We start from the raw sequence: 22,704 nt of genomic DNA on the forward strand, positions 1-22,704 counted from the left end.
ATGAGTCTTACGGAAGCTGAAGCGAAAACACGGCGAACGAGCATAAAGGGCTCGGTCACGCGGCTCAAAACATTTCTAGAGTCCGCACAAGCGTTGCGTGCAACGAAATTTGAGTTAATTGAGCGCAAGAAAAAACTAGCGGAGTTATTCGAACAATACGACGAAGTGCAATCGCGACTCGAATGTTTAGCGATAGACAAGGACACGACTGTGACTGCAGCATATGTAGAAGATCGTGCGCGGTTTGAAGAAGCGTATTTTCAACTCATGTCTTTACATGAGCAGCGCATTAATGTAATTGAACAATCTCAGATAGAATCACGACCGAGCACTAGTGTGTCTAATCAAGTAGTTACGTCTCAACATAATTCAGACTCAAATATTCGATTGCCGAAAATACAGTTGCCTACTTTTTCTGGTTCGTATGAAGAGTGGTACACATTTCATGATTCATTTGATAAACTCATTCACGCTAATGAAAAATTGTCGTCTATTCAAAAATTCCATTATTTGCGCTCGTCATTAAAAGACAAGGCGGCGGAAGTTATTAAATCTTTCGATATCACAACAGATAATTATGCCGAAGCATGGCAATTGTTAAGCGAACGTTTCGATAATAAGAGGCGTATAGTACAAACACATATTAAGGCGATATTTGAGATTGCTCCAATTCATAAAGAAAATTGCACAGCATTGCGTGGTTTACTCGACAATGTGCTTAAACATTTCAGGGCTCTTAAGGCATTACAGAGACCAGTTGACACATGGGATGATGTGATGGTTCATCTGGTGTTGACTAAGCTTGATTCCACTACGATCAAAGAATGGGAAACGAGTCGTACAGACACGACAATACCAACATTCAAGGAACTTACAGATTTTTTGGCAAAAAGATGTCAAGCCTTGGAAACGATATCAAACAAATCAACAGGACGTGTGAACTCTGATGTAACGAACAATTCACAGAAGGCCAAATATCCTACTGCGCACGTAGTTACAAATAATCAATCTTGTATACATTGTAAGGGTAAGCACTTAATTTTTCAATGTGAATCATTCCGTAATCTTCCTGTCGAAAGGCGTTTTGAAGTCGCTAAGAATGCACATTTATGTATCAATTGTTTAAAGGCGGGATCACATCAGGCTAAAAATTGTACAGCTAGTTCTTGTCGTAAATGTGGAAAGACACACAACACATTATTACATTTTGAAGCAAAAAATGAGATAGCAAAAAAAGATCAGCAACAGACAGCTTCACTGTCTAAGGCAAATGAGTCTTCATCTGACTCGCCATCGCCGGTAGTAACTCAATGCACTCAGATGAGTAATGCTTGTAATGTTTTGCTTGCCACCGCTATAGTCAGTGTGTACGATTCCAGAGGACAAACCCATGGTTGTAAAGTTCTATTAGATAGTGGTTCGCAGTTGAATTTCATTACAGAAAATTTTGCAAATAAATTACAACTTAATGTACGAGATTTTCACATTTCAATGTCTGGTGCAGCAGAAGGACAATTCGAATCAAAAAGAATAGTCAATGTCACTTTTCGATCTCGAGTTAATGCATATACTAAAACTATTGAATGCATAATTCTTCATAGTATTATACAAAGAATTCCTCAAGAATTTCATCCGATGTCAGATTATAACATCCCGTCAAATTTAGCACTAGCAGATCCTAACTTTAACATTCCAAGTGATATTGATATGCTCATCGGAGCTCCATTATTTTGGCCACTTTTATGTGTCGGTCAGATTAAATCGTGCAAGGCTCATCCTACGTTGCAGAAAACAAAGCTAGGGTGGGTGGTCGGAGGTCCATCGTTCGATTGCTCGAATATAGCGACACCAGTCTGTCACGTTACTGCGGTCGACAAACTAAATGACTCCATTTCGAAATTCTGGGAGGTTGAGCATGATATTTCTTCTGCTAATACAGCACCTCGTACTCTCAATGAACAACTATGTGAAACGCACTTTCAACAGAATGTTAGGCGTAACAAAGAAGGTCGGTTTATAGTTAAATTACCTGTGAACGAAGAGAAAATTCAGCAATTGGGCGACTCGATGGAGATCGCAAGGCGTCGCTTTCTTAACTTGGAAAGGCGTCTAACAACTCAACCCGCAGTCTATTTACAGTACAAAAATTTTATGCGAGAATATATTAACTTAAATCACATGCGTGAAATCAAGGATCTTACGAACGACAAACTCTCGTATTATTTACCGCATCATACGGTTATTAAAGAAAGTAGCACTACGACTAAGTTAAGAGTAGTGTTCGATGCGTCGTGCCGGACCACGTCGGGATTATCATTGAATGACACACTGTTAGCCGGACCGACAGTTCAAGACGATTTGTTTTCGATCCTCACGCGTTTTCGTATTCCTCAATATGCAATGACTGCTGATGTTTGTAAAATGTACAGGCAGGTTCTTATCGATGAATCCCAGACATGCTTTCAACGTATCTTCTGGCGTGAATCTCCACAAGATGATTTGAAGTGTTTTGAACTCCTTACACTTACATACGGAACAGTTCCGGCGTCGTTTTTAGCTATTAGAACTATTAGAAAACTTGCAGAAGATGAGGCAGAATCATTTCCCATTGGATCAAAGGTCACCTTACGTGATTTTTATGTAGATGATTTATTGACAGGAGCGTCTACATTAAAGCAGGCATTAAAGATCAAGGAGCAAGCCACAGAACTACTTAAACGAGGTGGATTTGAATTAACGAAGTGGTCATCAAATCATGCATCTTTGCGAGATAGCAAGGTGCCTTGTAGCAAGGAATTTAGTTTAGCTGTTGATCATAGCAATGAGACTAGAGCTCTCGGTGTAAGTTGGAATTGCGAATCTGACATATTCAAATTCACAAGCATAGGACATCATCAACCGTTGGAAAAGCCTACCAAGCGTAGCATTTTATCCAGAATAGCTTTGATATTTGACCCCTTGGGGTTGTTGGGTCCATCCGTTATAATTGCCAAGCTTTTGATGCAAGAGTTATGGCGTTCTAAACTAGATTGGGATGAGTCTATATCTAATGAATCGCATACACTTTGGAGGGAATACGAAGGCAAGTTGCAAATACTTAGGAATATCGGAATACCACGCATGGTCGTGTGTAATGAAATGCAAAATGTAGAAATTCACGGATTTTCGGACGCGAGTCAACAAGCTTATGGGGCATGTCTGTATGTTAAATCTATTTCTCGTAATGGTCAGGTTGAAGTTCGCCTGTTATGTTCCAAATCCAGAGTGGCTCCCCTTAAGGCTTTATCCATACCACGTCTCGAGCTCTGTGGAGCATTGTTGTTAGCTCAACTTACACTAAAGGTAAGGAGTTGTTTACCAGTACTGATAAGGTCTATGTATTTTTGGACTGATTCTCGTATTGTATTGTGTTGGTTACGATCATGTAGTCGTAAATGGACACCATTTGTAGCTAATCGTATAGCGGAAATACAGCGTCTCACTGACATTAGCGATTGGAGGCATGTGCCTAGTCTTGAAAACTCTGCTGATCCACTTTCTCGAGGCGTTATGCCTGACTTATTAGGAGACCTAGATATATGGTGGTTCGGACCATCATGGTTGAAATTAAATGAAAACGAATGGCCTTCTGAGAATTTTCACACATCAGACATAGAACTACCCGAAGGAAGGGTTGCAGCATTAGTCAGCGGTATAGAAGCTAAACCACAATATGACATTTTTAATCGTTTTTCCAAGTTTTCACGTCTTATACGCGTCGTTGCCTTTTGTCATAGATTCACAAAAAATTGCAAAATAAAAGGAATAAAAATGTTACACGTGAATAATAAAGATTCAGTTAAGGTTCAACCTTTAACGATTGAAGAGTTGGAACAATCTCGAATAGCGTTGGTAAGGTTAGTGCAGCACGATGCCTTCAAGGCGGAAATGCATTCAATTAAGGTTAATAGATGTTTAAACAAAAACAGTAATATTTTAAGGTTAAAACCTTTTATAGATATGCATGGTATTTTAAGAGTCGGTGGTCGATTGGTCAACGCGGATATTTCTTATCAATATAAACATCCTATTCTTTTGCCAGGCAAACATGCCTTTACACAATTAATTATTAAATACGAGCATGAGCGTCACTTACACGCGGGAGCGCAAGCTACCTTGTCAGCCATTCGGCAAAATTATTGGCCAACGTCAGCTCGAAGTACGGTGCGAAGCATGATAAAAAAATGTGTTACATGTGTGCGTAATGCTCCTACATTAAGTAACACATTAATGGCAGATTTGCCTGAAACACGGGTAAGATCGGTAAAATATGTTTTTCAAAAATGTGGCGTTGATTACGCAGGGCCATTCCTTTACAAGGAAGGTCAAAGAAAGAACTCTAAAACCGTTAAGTGCTATATAGCACTATTTATTTGTCTAGCCACTAAGGCTGTTCATATTGAGTTAGCGGCAGATTTGTCCTCAGAAACATATTTGAATGTATTTAAGCGATTCATAAGTCGGAGAGGACGCCCCACCGACATATATTCAGATAATGGGTTAAACTTTGTAGGAGCAAAACGTGAGTTAAATGAATTGTATGAATTATTTAAAACTGATAGTCTTAAGCAAAAAATTGTCGATTTTATGGCCCTGGAAAAAATAAAATGGCATTTTATCCCACCCAGAGCTCCACATATGGGTGGCATTTGGGAGGCGGCTATTAAGAGTACCAAATTTCATTTGAAGCGTATTATTGGCGAAGCATCTTTGAAACATGATGAACTGCTCACTTTGTTGACACAGGTAGAAGCTATATTGAACTCTAGGCCACTCACCCCTTTATCCAACGACCCCAGTGATTTGAATGCCCTTACTCCGGCACATTTTTTAATTGGATGTCCAATCACGGCGTATCCTGAGCCTAGCCTTGAAACTTTGCCCATCAACAAATTATCACGATGGCAACGTGTTGAAAAATTAAAACAGCATTTCTGGCGCCGTTGGGTGAAAGAATATCTTCATACGTGCCAATCACGTACTAAATGGAACACAATTAGCAAACCCATCAAAATTGGGCAGATGATATTATTACAAGAGGACAATTTACCACCACTATGTTGGAGTCTGGGTCGGATAGAGCAGATTCATCCAGGTGATGACGGTGTTGTTCGCGTCGCCACCGTGCGAACTCCTAAGGGAGTGTATAAGCGCCCAATCACGCGGCTGTGTGTTTTACCCGTGGAGGAATAAGCATCAGAGTATATGTATTATCTTAGTTAAACTTATACCACTGTACTTTATGCGTGTTTTGTTGTATTCAATTTTTCGTTAGTGTATAAGTTAGCGATCCACATGCCGTGTGCAGTTTTTTTTTTGTCGTTTCTTTGATGTTGAAAGCTGGTGCTTTCAAGGGCGGCGGTATGTTGAGTTTACCATGATTTAAATTAGCCGCGCATGTATCGTGACGTTTCACTAGCGCGAGAGCGCCATTCATGTATCACTAGCGCGAGAGCGCCCTTTACGTCTCACTAGCGCGCCCGCCATATTGCGTTCATTTTAGGGGACTTCGCTTCGTCTGTGTGTGTGAAGTCGGCCCCTCCACTAGTTTAGTTCTCACGCAACCTCAGTGAGAGTCACATTCTTTTACGGTTGACAATAAAAATTTATATATTTATTAATTTGTGTCACCATCATTTCAAAATCGTAAGAATAAGCGTCCAAGTACGCAAACGACGCAAGTCGCCGAGGATAGTGCAAATTCCCTCTAAATAAGACAAAACAAATGTATATTTTCATTTACAATTATAACGTTTGCATTTATGTGTGTGTGTGTGTGCGCGTGTGCGTGTGTGTGTGTGCGCGTGTGCGTATGTGTGTGTGCGTGTGTTTGTGCGTGTGCGTGTGCGTGTGCGTGCGTGCGTGCGTGTGTGTATGTGTGTGTGTGTGTGTGTGTGTGTGTGTGTGTGTGTGTGTGTGTGTGTGTGTGAATGTATATTTTCATTTACAATTATAACGTTTGCATTTATGTGTGTGTGTGTGTGTGTGTGCGCGCGCGCGCATCCCTTCGTCCGTCCGTGTGTGTGTGTGTGTGTGTGTGCGTGCGTGCGTCCGTGCGTGCGTCCGTGTGTCCGTCCGTCCGTCCGTGTGCGTGCGTGCGTGCGTGCGTGCGTGCGTGCGTGCGTGCGTGCGTGCGTGCGTGTGTCTGTATGTGTGTGTGTGTGTGTGTGTGTGTGTGTGTGTGTGTGTGTGTGTGTGTGTGTGTGTGTGTGTGAATGTGTCGTGCACGACATTTTATAATATATCACGTACGTAACAACTGGTGATGGACTCACTAGTATGCTCATTTGTAAAAATTTTATGTTGTAAAGTAGAATTCGAGTGACTAACTTGTGTTACGATATATTCATTTGTACCTTTTGCTATTATTATTGTATCAAGTGTAATTTTGTAAAAATATACTTGTAAAAATTATAATATAGAAAATAATCATAAATATATATATAATTATATAAATATATAAATATATTATAAACTTTTGAAATATTTAAAAAATCTCTTTAAACTCGATTAAGATACTGAGTCATAAAAATAAGCATGATTATATTTGTTAATATTATTTAAAAACACAAATTAAAACGTAAAAAATGTGTATATAGTATAAAAAATATGTATATAATGTATTATTAAAAAATTAAAAAATGAACAATGTGTTTATAGTAACGTAGAATAATTGGAGTCATGTACCACAAGCTGCATTTTTTATCAAGAGCCAATATTCAAAAAGTCCTTTTTTTTCTATGTCCATCGTTCATAACTTTGTAAACTTTGCTCTTTTGAATTCTTCCAGTACATCATTGGATAAGTTTCTCTCGAAAATTTGAAAATGTTGTTTTTTATCCTCAATTACATTTTGACTTGTAGTTTTACTTACATCACTTACATCTTGCTGTTTGACTTTCCGTGTTTGCTTCTTTTTTTCTAGCACGTTGTACTCCACTGCTTCAAGATTGAATGGCATTAAGCCACTAGCTCTAAAGCCTCTTTGAACAACCTTTTTTTTCCGAAAATGAATCCAAATCTTAAAAAAAAGATCACTAGGAAAATGCTCTTTTGCCCATCTTGAAATATTATTTTCTGCTTTTCACTTAGGTATTGTTTTTTTCCAAATGTCCTTAAATGGATGAAATACTGCAATGTCTAAAGAACGTATTATATGTGTAGCGTTTGGATAAAAAGCGATTAGTTCTATCTGTTTTTCTCGACAGAAAGATACAAGAGGTATAGTGACATGCGATGAATGACCATCCAAATATAGAAGTACTGGAAATTGCACATTTTCTGTCACCAACCAAGGATAAAAAACAGTAGCTATATATTCGCAAAAGCTTCCTATAGTAATCCAACCATTTTCTGATAAACCAATGCCCCAATCAGCTGAGCAATTTTCTAAAACCTTTTTTGGTACACTTTCTGTATAAGTATATAACATCATAGGCGGAGCTCGTGTACCCTTAGCGCTGTACATAAATAATGCTGTCACACTTTCTTTTTCATTCGCATCTACAACCTTATAAACTGTCCGGGTTCCTTTTCGTGTCAAAACTTTTTCCGATTTAGGCAATAATTGGACATTTGTTTCGTCGCAGTTAACAACCCTAGATGGATGGATATTTAATAGATTGTTACTTTCCAAGTACAACTTAATCTCTCCAAACCATTCTCTTAAATTTTCCTCAGTAACAGAAGCTCTTGTTAGAGTCAAATGTTGTACAGTCATAGTGCTGATATTTGGATGTCGCTTGTTGAAACCCTCATATCAGTGGTGTCCGTCTTCCATTTGTAAACGGATTACTTCTTTGCAGACTTGATAAGTAATTCTGAACGCTATCCAGTAATTCTGTCTTTGTCACTGGAGTAGAATGCATACGCGGATTCTAACTCGGTGATCTCAGGGGGGTGCGGGGAAGGGGGGGAATATTTCGGGTCGTGCGGGGGGACCTAACCGGAGATAAGGTCACGTGGGTGAACCAAACCGGGTGGGGGAGGGGAGGGGGAATTAAAACGGGGACACGCGTGTAAACCTAACCGGTATTTCTGCGTAAACAATGTGTAACAAACCGCCTTTCCGCTCCCCCCTCGGACCGTCCACCGTTCCGTGCTGTCCGGCCGAACAACCGCCGGACAGCAAAAACACGGCGCGTAGCGCCAATAAGAAATACAAACACCGACGTAGCGCGCGTTGACGCATCCGCGCGTCAGACCTCCGTGACAGATTTCCGCGCGCACGCACTCGACCGGAGTGGCGGCCGCTGGACCGATCTCGAACGGCGGGGAGACCCTCACCGATTTCGTACCGTTCCGTACCCCCGCACCGTTCCTGTCCTCGAGATTCGGGTATATAAACACCGCCGCTCCTAGAGTCGAGGCTCTCTTCTTCTCCGTCCGATCTCCCGATCGCAGAAGAAAGCCTATCCCGAGTGCTCACACGGAGTTAAGCGCCTTAGCTTCAGTCAAGCGATCTTGACACGAGCTATCCGCCTTTCTAGACCGCCGGTTCACGGGCTCAAGTCCATCTTGGGCTCCACCAGGAGATCCTGGTAGTCGGCACTTCCCGATCCGCCATCCCGTCTCGGTATCGGCTCACGACTTGGGGTGTGGAGTTCCGCGCCTCTACCAAGAGATCTTGGCGTGAGTCGATCACTACCGCCGAACATCGCAGTATTAATCGCAGCGCGCCGCGATCGGGATAGAGTACAGCTGTACCGCGCGCGCGTCGTCTACGGCCGTGGCCGCGGCCTTCGGCAAGGCCACGGTACCCGCGCGTCAACAAGGATTCTGAGTTCCGAGAATCTCGGCTCGGAATCCGACGAACTTGTGAATAGATACCGTGTACAATACCGCGTTTAAAAGCCGACCGTTACGAATCTCGCGTGTAAATACCGTTCGTCCGTCCGCGCGTTCTGGTTTCCGTCTGTCCGTCCGCGCGTAATTTCTAAGTTGTGTTACATCCGTCCGAGCATCACCGCCATCCGTCCGTCCGCGCGTCGTGGCTAAAACGCCACGCTATTATACAAAATGTTACGCAAAATAAAGATTCACTGAGTTCTTTCCACCCAAAAACTGTCTAGTTCTCTTGGCGAACTCAATCCGCGTCCTCGTCCGCCGAACTCACGCCGTCCCGTGCGCGGAAAAAGACAGGTCGTTACAAATGTTTATATAAACAGTGATAATGCGAGGACCATGTTTTTGACCGATGTTTAAATAAATTTGACACCTTTGAAATGTGCCGCGTGCGGGGAAGGGGGGGAATTTTTCTAGTCTCACGGGGGATCTAACCGGTGACGATGTCACGCGACCGGGGTGGGACGAGGGGGATTAAATCGGGGACACGTGTATGAACCTAACCGGTAGTTCTGCGTAATCAATGTTTAAATATTAGGAGTACAAATTGAAAACCGCCGTTTTCCAGTAGATGGCGCCAGCGGTAAATGCTGGCGCCAAACGTTAGATCAAAAATTTTAAATGTAAGGTTGGGCATCTGGCAACAATTCCTTATCATTGCAGTTGTGAATTTTTATCGGCGTTATATATTTTTTTGTGATCGAAAATGTCGAAATTTGTGCCCAATAAGCGTCATTTGCGGGAAGTTTTGCTTTTTGCCTTCAATTCGAAAAAATCTGCGGCTGAGGCGCGTCGAATGATTGTAGAAACTTATGGTGAGGCTTCCATTAGTGAAAGAACGTGTCGAGAAAGGTTCCAACGCTTCAAAAGTGGTGATTTCGGCGTAGAAGACAAGGAGCGTCCCGGACAGGTGAAAAAGTTTGAAGACGCACAATTGGAAACATTACTGAATGAAGATTCATCTCAAACGCAACAGGAGCTTGCAGATTCATTGGGCGTGATTCAACAAGCTATTTTACATCGTTTGAAAACCATGGGAATGATCCAAAAGCATGGACACTGGGTGCCATACGAATTAAAGCTGAGAGACATCGAACGGCGTTTTTTCGCGTGCGAACAGCTGCTCCAACGGCAAAAACGGAAGGGTTTTCTGCATCGTATTGTAACCGGCGATGAAAAGTGGATCCATTATGATAATCCAAAGCAAAAAAAATCGTGGGGCTACCGCGGCCATGCATCAACATCGACGGCCAAGCCAAACATCCATGGCTCGAAGCTCATGCTGTGTATTTGTTGGGATCAGCTCGGCGTGATTTATTATGAGCTGTTGCAACCGGGTGAAACCATCACAGGAGCTCGCTACCGAACACAACTAATGCGTTTGAGCCGAGCATTGCAGGAAAAACGGCCACAATACGAGCAAAGACACGAAAAAGTGATGTTGCTGCACGACAACGCTCGGCCACATGTTGCTCAGGTCGTTAAAACCTATCTGGAAACATTGAAATGGGACGTCTTACCTCATCCGCCGTATTCTCCTGACATCGCCCCTTCAGATTACCACTTGTTCCGATCAATGGCGCATGGCCTGGCTGAGCAGCACTTCCATTATTACGAAGAGGCCAAAAACTGGGTCGATTCGTGGATCGCCGCAAAAGACAAGCAGTTTTTTCGAAGTGGGATTCGTATGCTGCCCGAAAGGTGGGAGAAAGTAGCCAGCGATGGACAATACTTTCAAGAATAAGTATGTAACCATTTTTCAACAATCAATCCTCAAATTTTGACAAAAAACGGCGGTTTTCAATTTGTATTCCTAATAAACAGTGATAACAATTCGAGGAACATGTTCTTGACCAACACCTTTGAAATGTGTCGCGTGGAGGCAATTGACCATTTAATGTAAACATGGACCATGTACTCTTGTCACTCTGTTTACATAAACATAATAAATCACACCGCGAGGAGGTATGTATGACTGTACTTTTGAAATCGGAAATGTCTGTCATCTCGAGGGGGATAAGCGATACGATGGCGAATATTTTGTGGGGTGGCCGCGGTGCCCGCCGCCGCCGCCGCCCCCAACGCTCGCTATCCTCTAATAAATTTCGTTTGCAGTCTCTTGTTCGTTCGCTCGATCTCTCTCGCTCGCTCGCTCGTAACTCCGTGCGCGATGTCTCTCGCTCGCTTGTTACTCCGTGTGCGATCTCTTTCTCTCTCTCGCTCGCTCGCTACTCCATGTGCGCTATTTCATTTGCTTGCGCATGCGCTTTCCGACCCCGTTGCAGTTTGACCGAGAAGAGCTTCGTCTCGAACAAATAACGCAATAACTCGAATTTTCGTGGTGCGTGGAGGGGATGTGCGCAGTCTAACGCGGGGTCCGCTGGCGGGATCCGCCACCCGCCACCGGCACCTACCACCACTCACCATCACCCACCGCCGTTGCTATCCGCTGGCGCTCACGCATGCGCTCTCCCCGTCCCTCGCTCGCTTGCTCGCTCCCTCGATTTTCCCGTACGCGGTAACGGGCACGCTTGCGCGTTCAGTCTCTCCCACCCCACCCCGCTTGTTTTTTTCGCGCGCTCACTCGCTTTTTTTGTTCTGTTTTATTTTTTTCTTATTATGTCTGTATATTATGTACACTGTTCGCTTGCGCAAACATTTTTATTTAACACATTTTTATTTCTATTCTGATTATTGTTTTTATTTCTATCTCTATTATTATCTTTGTATTTGTTGTTATTAGTTTTTTAAGTTAAACTACTCTCTGATCTGTATCATCTGTATATTCTGCCTGTCCTTAGAGCGTAGGAATCCCTTGGACTGCAATAAACGCCCAATCAATTAATCAATCTCGCTCACACATGGTAGGAAAAGTGGGAAATGTTATAAAATAAGCTAACACCAAAACCTGTTTAATTTTAGTTTTTATATATAAAATTTGTTTTATTAATCAAACTCAAACTTTTAACAAAAAAATCATAAAGTTTTATATACACTTTTTTATATGCTTTATATGCTTTCTTTATATGTAATTATTACTACCAAATTTCCTCCTGCTCATATTCTCGTTCTCCGAAAAGTCTTTGTAAATCCCAATAATTTTCTAACTGTTCTTCATTTCTTAACCAAAAATACTTGTTTAACTCCTGACCTATCCTCCGATCTCGCCGTATGAATTGTGCATCAGTGATATTTATAAACCCATTAATTTGCAATCTAACGTTATAATTCTGCATCAAAAACAGAAAAAATAACATCTTAATTAGATCATGTTATAATAATTAATAAAAAAAAATATAAATGTAATTACTTACGATTGCCTCTCCTATCACTGCCACTGTTACCTCCTGCGTAATTTCTATCTCCTCTATAGGCTCACCAAATAAAAAGAGCCACTAAAAAAAAAAGATCTTAATAATTTTTTTAAAAAACAATACAAAAATATAAAAATGCACTATATATATTTTTTAAAAAGAACTTACTGCATTTGTTGGGTAGGTTACCCGAATAAATCTAATTATTTCAGCCATTATTATACATTAGAATTTTTGGTCACTGCCAAAGTGAGACTGTCACACGACTGACTGATTCTCTAACTGCAAGCAGAAGCCTATGCAGTTCTTCCTCTTCAAAAATCTACGTCATATAAACAACTGAAGTATCCCCCCGATTACTAATGTAAACTTTTAAAGAAAGAAACTCTTCTACAGCGCTCGCTCAATCAATTTTTTCGTACACGGTCAAACGTGTGCTTGCGCGTTCATTCTCCCCACCCGCCCGTTTGTTTCTTACACGCGCCTCCTTAATGTCTACTATTTCGCATATTATTTACTAAGAAAATAGGAAACAATGGATAAGGATAGATTTTCAACTACATTTTAAAGAGTTTTTTAAAATCCTTTTTATTGTTCATGTAATGCTTCGTTCACAATAGTATCAATAGCGTAAGCTATTAATTCACACTCAATTTGTGAATTTGTATCGTAAGATCTGTGCAACATACGTATCGCTTTTATTTACGATACAGTTCAAGCGCAATAAATTTACTAAATATTTATATTTTTCAGTGGCAGTAAAATTTTGATGTAGCGTACAATATATGTGCTCGACATAATGTTCCAGGTTGAATATAAATAGCACAGTTGCAGGTTTTAGGTAAATACAAGCATCGCGCAACGATAATTTAACAATATTTTCATCGCGCAGTTTTACGAGTTGCACGCACAGTTCGTGAATCGTTAACGATGATGATGATGATGATGCCTCTGTTGACTGGGCAAGTCGCTCAATATCTACACATCTCTGGATCAAAGCTTTCTATGTTTTATAAGGTAGAACGATCCGATTGCCGTATCGCCAATCGATATTTCCACAAAGCAGGAAACAGGTCCCACCATCATAGCAATATCAATCCATTTGTAGGATGTTAAGGTTAGCGGGAACCTTCTACCCAAAATACGCGGCGTATACCGCGATTCCGAAGACGTGCTGAAAAAAACGGAGAGATGAGTAAAACGTACAATAAATGTATAAAACGTAATTTAAATGTATAGATACTTACGATCTCTCGCACGCTTCAGTCTGGATTAGACCGTAATAGTTTGCCATTGTTTATACCGAGAGAGATGCGATGTCTTAGAACCGTTCAAACGAGTGACTGATTCAAAACTGATCATAAATTGCGACGTTTGTAGGAGGATTAAAGCGTCTGCAATTGTAAAGGAGTGGGGGGATACTTTTCCCCTCTATCAAAAAATTTCACCATCATCGTTATCGCTCGAACGTGTGACATGTTATCGCGGTATGGCAACGTTGTACATGAACGTGAAACATGACGTACATGAAACGTGAAATATGATGTACATGAAACGTAAAACATGACGTACATGAAACGTGAAACATGACGTACATAAAACATGACGTACATGAAACGTGAAACATGGTGTACATGAAACGTGAAACATGACGTACATAAAACATAACGTACATGAAACGTGAAACATGACGTACATAAAACATGACGTACATAAAACATGATGTACATAAAACGTGAAACATGACGTACATGAAACATAACGTACGTGAAACGTGAAACATGAAAAAAAACGTTAAACTAAACATGAAAAACGTTAAACTATACGTGAAAAACATGAAATAACGTTGGAGAAACGTAGATGTAATGGAGGGGAAAAGAATAAAAAAATGTATCTCGTATATTACGTATGTTTATTTATGCAATTGTGTCCACCAATTAAAAAGTTTGAATACATTTTGTAAAGCACAATGTTTATTCATACAGTGTTGCCCACATTGAAAAGTATTAGCATCATCTAGATTATTCAGATTATCCACGTCTTCGTAATCTACATCCAGGCTCTCGATGTATGCGTATTCTCGCCGATTATCCAGAATCAATTCTCCCAGCCATTCTCGTTTCTCGTGTCCTTTGACGTATACAATCTCCTTGTTGTCAAAATTTTCAGTACCTAATACTGCAGTTGTAATCACTTGTCTCGCTTTCCGGTACGGAACCACCCCGTCGGTGCCCCATCTTAGCCCATGATGCATGGCAGTGAGCCAGGAGGCGCAAGATCTTTCGGATTTCATCAACCAATCCCATGACTGGGGACTGTCAAAGATATAATGCGCGAGAACATTTCCCCCTCTAAGAGCAGCAAATTTTTTTACGACGAAACCACTTAATCGTCCAAGGGGAAAACCTTGCAGATCCACGAACGTCGGCACGGACATGTCGCGGTCGAAACGAAGCTTGTGGTCCACATCGATGTATCGTATAATATATATATGCGTGGAATTAAGTGATTTTGCGCACAATGTTTGTAAACGGGTTGTACTGAATCACGCGATCGTGTATCTTCAAGCAATAGGCACTAGTATTTTCTGGTACGTTATCCTTTGTCTCAAACTTCAACCGCACGTCAACGGTTTCGCTCTTGATTGATTCAACTTGCCGACTACAATCTATTATTATGAAAGGACCGTGACGTATAAAATTTGTCACTCTGAGATTCGGCTCGAGATATTCGTATCCGAGGTAAGTTTTGCAGAAACGTGCATACATGTCATACAGAATAGCCTATCTATTTTTACTAATATCTAAATTCATATCTTCATAAGGATAACTATCAGAGTTCAAGTACAGTTTCACGTTGATTAAATTGCAATGGTCAAATCGGCTCGTGTCCTCGGACATGACGTTTTTTCGACCGGTTTGCAGAACAAAGATGACATATCGCGACTTCTCGAGTTGAGTAGCGGTCTTGATAGCCCACGAGTGCTTGGTCGTACGTTGCAAAAGCGGATACTCGTAAAGATCCCACGAGCGAAAAGCCATGCTGAGGTATCGTCCGCTCTCCAATGTGCGCAGCATCAAAAGTTTATTTATTTCATTCAGTATTACGTGCGACATTCGCCACTGAATCTTAAACAATTCTATCACAGGCTCTACCGCTGAATTGCCCTTTAGGCAATTGTTATTGTTGCGCGCTCGTATCAAGATCAATTCGTGATGAGCGCTGATCACTATTCGACGGTAATCCTCGCAGAATCCCAACAGCACGTAGAGCGGAATGCAAAAGTTAAAGTAGCCATCAGCGGTAGTCAACTGTTCTTCCCAGCCGGCATTTTGCAAAATCACGCTTTTGTTGGTTGACAGCGTTACATAGTTTTTGAGTGAGCTAGTTATGCCCACGTTTCTATTACGATCAATCTCGACACCGTCGAGTTCATATCTTATCTCGTCAAACGTAAACGCATCACAATTATTTCTCAAAACCACCGCCGACTTCCTCAGGTTTCTTCTTTTTTGTCAGCCTCCCTTCGACATATAGGAAGCTCTCATACGGCAATGTATACAAATCTTGCTGTATGGGTATTCTTATCTCGTCGCTGTGCGCCCGTACGTTTGCATACGGCGAATAAGCATGGGTCTCAATCTTTACGATTCGATCGTCAAAGATTGGCTCGGCTCCGATATTTAGTATATCAGTCTTTTTTTTTTTTTAGATTGTCGTACCGCGAATCCCAGTGATTGTAAAAATTTAACGTTAGATACACTGAACTTTTTTCTCTTCTCAGTTGATCGAGTCGGATTATCAATCGATGATGATGATGATGATGATGTCACCGTTCTTGTAAAGAATGCGTTATCTCTCTTTGCTCGCTCAGCTCCACTCAACACAAGCATCTCATGTATTACAGTCGCGTTATCGTTTTCGAACGTGCAAACTGACGGTAATTTCCTCCCCTCGAAAGTCCAGCAATCGTCCGTTTTGATCGACAATGCGTATGGTAAGATCCGTAACGCTTCGTATGATCACTGGCAAGTAAATGACTGTTTCACTGAGCTTATATCCTGAAGGCACGCTCAGCGAAAATTCATGGATCGTATGCACACGCGCACCGTTATTGTATGCACCTGCGGTGATACTACATTCGACGCGGATAATATTTACGTTCATAATATTAATTGACATGTCCGATTCGTGCAATCTACGTGGTTGCAGTATACGCTTCGAGAATCCCAGCAGCGATCCAATGCTGTTGGCTTTGTTAAAGTTTATTTTGTAAGAGCATTTAATTTCACATTTCATCGTGTTATGATTAGCTCGAATCACTATCGCTTCCTCGCTATCATCATTGATCACGCCGGTATCGCCGCGGACAACTAGCATGTCACCGGCATCTGGCGCGTTGCGTCGTGGACGTTTCTGCGAAATTGCGCGTTTCAAAAATTCGTTAATGGCCGGCAACTCGTATGATCCCTCGGGTATCGTAATCTCCACATCCTCTTTGCCGAAATAAAATTTATTGTTTGAGGCATTTACGTTCGATATCGTGTTATAAGTTTCAAAAAGCGTTAAATCGAGTTATTCGGCATCGGTCAAATCTATCGCCGGAGAGTAATTTGCAGCGAGAACGCTGCTCTTTCCGCTCAGCGTTAGCGTAAACGACATGATGGAAAAAGCGTTCGACGAATACTGAGACTCTTCGACACCTCATCGATCTTTTTAAAAGTCAACAGATTGTAAAAATCTCAGGCACATTTGTCCGCAAAAATTTTGATTGTAAGTCTGATAGAACGTTTGATTGTACTCTATCGTAACATTGCTTCCGAAATATCGCACCAACTCTCGAGGCGGCCGAAGATTGCCAAAGCTGTCGAAATACACAACGCGGTTTCTCCTTTTTGCGTAAGCCACCCAGTGCGTGCCAGGGCCCGTGGTATCGTCCAAATTAACGATACCGCTCTCGTTTCGACGTACGCCACTCGTCGGCAAAGCATTACGCATGTACACACCTCTAAAATACGGTATGCGCATACGTCTCGCCAGCTGGTTCAATTGCACGTCGGTGGTCACGTCCGCGGGCATTTTTATCGTCTTTTTGACGTTTTTTTTTTTTTCTCTTAGATGATACGCCATGTCCGCGTTTATACGGCCCAAGACAAATTTCTCGTCCGTATTTATAAGGTGCCAAGTATAAACCGCGACATTGTTCCATCGCGCGATTGTGACGTTGCAGTTCTTCAAGTTGACGTCGCGCATCTTTGAGGGCGCTTACCGCTTTCGCTACATTTGCAGCTCCACCAATCAAAGATCCTAGAACGCCCAACATTGGCAGAATCGGTAACATGCCGCCTCGTTTCGCCGACGGAAGTACTCGTTTTTTTTTCGTCGTCTTCGTTTTCCTCTTTCTTGTCTTTGCCTTCATACCCATGCCGATCTTGGTCTTAACCTTCATCGCTGTCCAGATTGCTGCAGCGGCGGCTCTTTCGCACAAAGTCGAATCTCTAGCGGTAATGCGTTTCCGTGCTGACGCTGCGAGTATATCGTCAGCAGCATGTCTATCGACGAGATCGTTACTCTTAGAATACGCAATATCGTGTTCGCGGCACGCTGCGTCCAATGGATTTATGCCCATGTCGCCTCTGACTAATCGTTTCTTCAGCCGAGTGCCCGGACCGCAAAACTGGTAGCCGGGGATATGTAACTCGAAAGGAAGCGCGTTTATCGCTCGATTCAGTAAACTTCTGGTTTTGTTCGACGCTGACATTCGCTGCAATCTTTTATCCTCGATGCAGGACCGTCGATGTGCGTACGCTGCCAAGGTTGATTATAATGCTCGTCGCAGCGACGATAAGTTTGAACTACCGTGTCCACATGTATATGTTTTGAAAGCCGTTCCCAAACGTGGTCAATGTAATTACCGTACACGCGTAACAGTACGACTTTAGGTATATATTGCAACTGCTCAGCGCTTAGGTCCAGAATATCGCTGGGATATGACAGCGCGAGAAACATTTTTGATACTGAGCGACTCAAGATTTCACACATCTATAAATAGGCCCTCAACGTGTCACGCGAGTTTAGTATGAAACATGAAATTCGTGCGGCAGTCGCTGACAATACGCGTCACAAACTGCGACGATAAATTGCGAATAATAGGGGACAACGCGCAGTTGCGGAAACACGGTGAAATGCTGCCGAGAACCATCCGCGCAATAATTTCGGGGCCATCTTCGTGCGGCAAAACTAATGTTCTCAAAAGCTTGTTGGAAAGTTCGCACGGTGTACGTTTCGAGAATATTTATATATATTCTAAGTCGCAGCAGCAGCCTAAGTATCAATATCTTGAAAATCTATTGACATTGTTCGACGAAATTGGCTACTTTACGTTCTCCAATAATAGCGACGTAATTCCGCCGAGCGAGGCGCTTCCGAATTCAATCTTTGTCTTCGATGACGTTGCGTGCGATAAGCAGGATGCGGTGAGAGAATACTTTTCAATGGGCCGCCACTCGAATGTCGACTGCTTTTATCTTTGTCAAACGTACGCGAGGATACCTAAACATCTGATACACGATAACGCCAATCTCCTAATTCTGTTTAAATAGGATGGTACCAATCTCAAACACGTTTACAACGATCACGTAAACACCGACATGTCGTACAACGAATTTTGTGCTTTGTGCCGTGCTTGTTGGCAACAAAATTATGGATTTCTCGTGATAGACAAGGACAACGCGCTTAGTAACGGACGATACAGAAAAGGATTTAACGAGTTCGCGGTACCGCAAAACGATTAGTCATTATCGATACGTCAACGTTGAACGTTAACGTGGCGTAAAATAACAAAGATATACGCAAGCGTGAGCAACTCGCAAAGGAGATTGAAAAAACGAGCGATGCGATCCGCAAGAAACATCGCGCTTTAAAGACCGGCGGATCGAGGAGGAAATTGCAATGGAGAGACGTTTCAAGCCCATCGTCACACCTCTGAAACAGATTGTCGAGGAATCTCAGCCGATTAAAAGAAAAGAAGAAATCAAGGAAGAAAGAATAATTAAGAAAAGACTGAGCAACGACGATGACGACGATGGTGCATCTTACGAATTGTCGAAAGCAACATCGAACAAAAAGCAACGTTTTGAACAAGCGTACGACGCTTTGGATTCACCAGCGATGACGTCAACACCGCGTACTATAATCGGTCCTGCAACATTAATTAACAAGGCTCTCGAAAACGTTTTCGAAACCACAGACAATTCGTTCGAAACGTCTGTTCGACATCAGATGCAAACGTTGGAAGGTCGAAAAACGTTGTCTGAGCATTTAGGTCCGCTCGGTCAAAAGTACATCGGAGATTTCTTCAGCGGTGGTGGAAAAAAGAAAATTATAGACACCGTGTATGGTGTTTGTCTCTACAAGGATGGAATGATGCTTGGTAATAAAAAGTTTGACGTGGACATCAATGATAACATAATTATCGAAGGCGTGCGATATGCTGGCACACACAGTCTTTACGAGTTGATTTTTAAGAGATTCTCCGATGATTTTCTCTATAAGGAGGACGATTTGCAAAAGTACAAGAGCATATTGTTGACTACAAACGTAGTCTGACTACATAGACGTAATTACACCGCGGAGTGTCGACTACGAGACAACAAAGGATACAAGTATAAATACGTGATCGCACCATTGATGTCAATCGAATCTACACCAAAGAAAACGAATAAATCCGGAAAGGGATTACCTCGCGCTATGATACTAAACGACAACGCGATTGATTACGTGCACTGGGACGATCCCAACGAATTAGTAGATCGTCTACGATTGCTAGACGCTTCACATTAAGCGGGCAACGACGTTCACGGCAACGAGATGTTGTCCATCGTGGAAGAACTTTGTGAAACTGACGTAATTATAAATTAAATCGTATACCCACGAAACGAGTCAGACGAGAGGTTGATTTTGTTTAAGAAGAACGTGCAATAGACAGCAAAAATGAGCAGCAATGAACGTCGAAAAGACGGTTACGAACGTTTAACGAATGACTTTATACAATTCTTAAATAAAAATCTAACGTTTCAAGAACGGTTGTCAGAAAATTATCGATCGGCTCAGTATCGCTATGAAAAGACACAAGAAGGATCGTTATCGAATGGCCGTAGATCGAGTCAAGAATGAGTATGAAAAATTGTCTAATCGACAGAATCCGGAATACAAAGAAAAGTTATTAAAGGAAGACAGAAAATACTGATAAACGGAGAAAAAAACGTTTTTTAAACAAAGTAGAGGAACTTTGCAATGCCAGCATTATAAATTACATCGTGTAACCGCTAAACGAGTCAGTCGTAATGCAATTCGTTTACACGCCAAAATATGAGTTCATCGAAGAAAACAATACTCTCCGAGAGGCGACAAATCGTCGAAGAATTACACGCGTCAGCTAGACGCAATTTTCCTAGAAGACGTGTTAAAATCAAAGGATTCAACGATCTTTGGCAAGCTGATATCGTCGAGATGCGTCCCTATTCAAAGTATAATAGAGGTCATAATTATATACTTACCGTCATCGATGCTTTGAGTAAATACGCCTGGGCTGTACCGCTCAAGAGCAAGGCGGGGCGCGAGACGGCTGACGCAATCGCCAACATAATTCGAGAGAGCGGAATATGTCCGAAAAGTTTGCAAACGGATATGGGAAAGGAATTTTATAACGCCGATGTGCAAAAAGTCTTGAAATAGCATGACATTAATCATTATTCTACATATTCGGTTTTAAAAGCATCGATAATAGAGAGATGGAATTGCACACTTAAAAACGATGTGTGGCGTATGTTTACACTTAACGGGTCGCACAAGTGGGTCAACGAGTTGCCGCGTCTGGTGTCGGATTACAACCGCAGGCATCGTACTATCGGCATGCGACCAGTCGACGTTAATTCGGAAGTTGCTGAAAAACTCCTGGGCACTGTATACTCTCACATAAAAACCATGGGGCCAGCGAAATTCAAAGTAAACGATTCGGTGCGCGTGAGCAAGCACAAAACGACATTCTCTAAGGGGTACACCCCCAATTGGACCATCGAGGTGTTTAAGATCGTTAAAGTACAGCGCACTAATCCCGTAACTTATCTCCTGGAAGATTATCGCGGTAAACAAATAGCGGGTGCCTTCTTTGAGTACGAGTTGCATCGCACGACTAATCAGAATGTATACTTGGTAGAGAAGAAAATAAAGAAGAAAGGAAACAAGGTTTACCTCAAGTGGCTGGGATTCGATGATTCGCACAACTCATGGATAAATTAAAAAGATGTTATTTGATTTATTTCAATTAAACATGTATATATTTTATATCATATAAGCGTTTACAAAAATATAGAAAATGAATACAAACAATTTTTTTGGTCTTTATTCTTTTTTATTAATATAAAATGTCATATAAAAAGTTTTATTAAAAAACGTATATCTAAAATTTGAAAAAATATCAAAATATCTTATTCATAAAATGTCAAATATATATTAAACGTGTAACATATATGAAACAATACATAAGGTGTATATAATGAAGCGTACAGAATAAAACGTATACAAAGTACAAAGTATGAATAACGTACTTATATAAAATATTACTAACATATTAAACGTGTAAGAAATATAAAAAAAATGTTATACAATAAAAGATTAAAATGCACAATATTTGTAAAGATGTGGGAATATCTTATGATTATAAATGTATCTGCCAATGTCTCCATGGGCCCAACCGCTATCGCGTTCTTGGAACTCGTCGAGCATCGCCAACGTGACATCGATGACACTCTGTTGATACCACTCGCGCAAATTTGACGATTGATAAAGTTCATTGTTGCTCGTAGTGATATTTTTAATATTACGTTCATCATGATTATTAACATATTCACCATTAAATACGATGTTCACCTTTACACTATCATGTTTCGCGATAGCGTCTTGCACTCGCTTAATCACCAAATCACTGGCGTCCTCCAAAAAATGTCGCGGCTCGATATAATCAATGTTAATAACAGCGCCAGTCACATTGCGATTCTTGAACGCGACCTCGATCTCGCGCCATACGAGCGATTATTTATCATCAGCGCTAGTGCTTGCATAATTGCCACCAACATGCACGAAACGTCTTTCTAACTGCGTTTTTTCACCTTTGAGTCGCGTGATTCTTGACACAAGTGATTGTCTTTTTCCCACGGCGAGTCGAGGACGTTTAGCACTACAATGTTTTTTGAGCTGCGCGAGGCACTCATCACATCGTTGCAACCACTCGAAACATTCAGCTAAATTTGCAATCTGCGAGCATTGCTCGAGCAGTTCGCGTTCCACTCGCTCACTATTTTCCATTTTTTCAATTTTTAGAAATGTTTATCACAATATTTTCATGTTAAGGAAGTATAGCATCATAACGAAGTTCCACTGGTGAAGTTTCACTATGTTCGTCAGAAAGCTTGCCACGAATCATGTGATTGCACGTATAAAGCTTTGA

General features: G+C 41.5%; 1 protein-coding gene across 1 annotated transcript; it reads left to right on the top strand.

Annotated features, from left to right (window-relative positions):
- LOC120357756 lies at positions 1-5,232 on the top strand. The gene has a single exon (XM_039449228.1). It carries the CDS (start codon positions 1-3, stop codon positions 5,230-5,232), a length of 5,232 nt encoding a protein of 1,743 aa, XP_039305162.1.
- The last annotated feature ends 17,472 nt before the right edge of the window (positions 5,233-22,704 follow it).

The sequence above is a fragment of the Solenopsis invicta genome, chromosome 5 (genome assembly GCF_016802725.1).
Source record: "Solenopsis invicta isolate M01_SB chromosome 5, UNIL_Sinv_3.0, whole genome shotgun sequence".
Taxonomy (NCBI): Eukaryota; Metazoa; Arthropoda; class Insecta; order Hymenoptera; family Formicidae; genus Solenopsis; species Solenopsis invicta.

Bases quoted from the DNA above. Each gene is read 5' to 3' on its own strand.
- LOC120357756 (XM_039449228.1), top strand. From the start codon at position 1: ATGAGTCTTACGGAAGCTGAAGCGAAAACACGGCGAACGAGCATAAAG.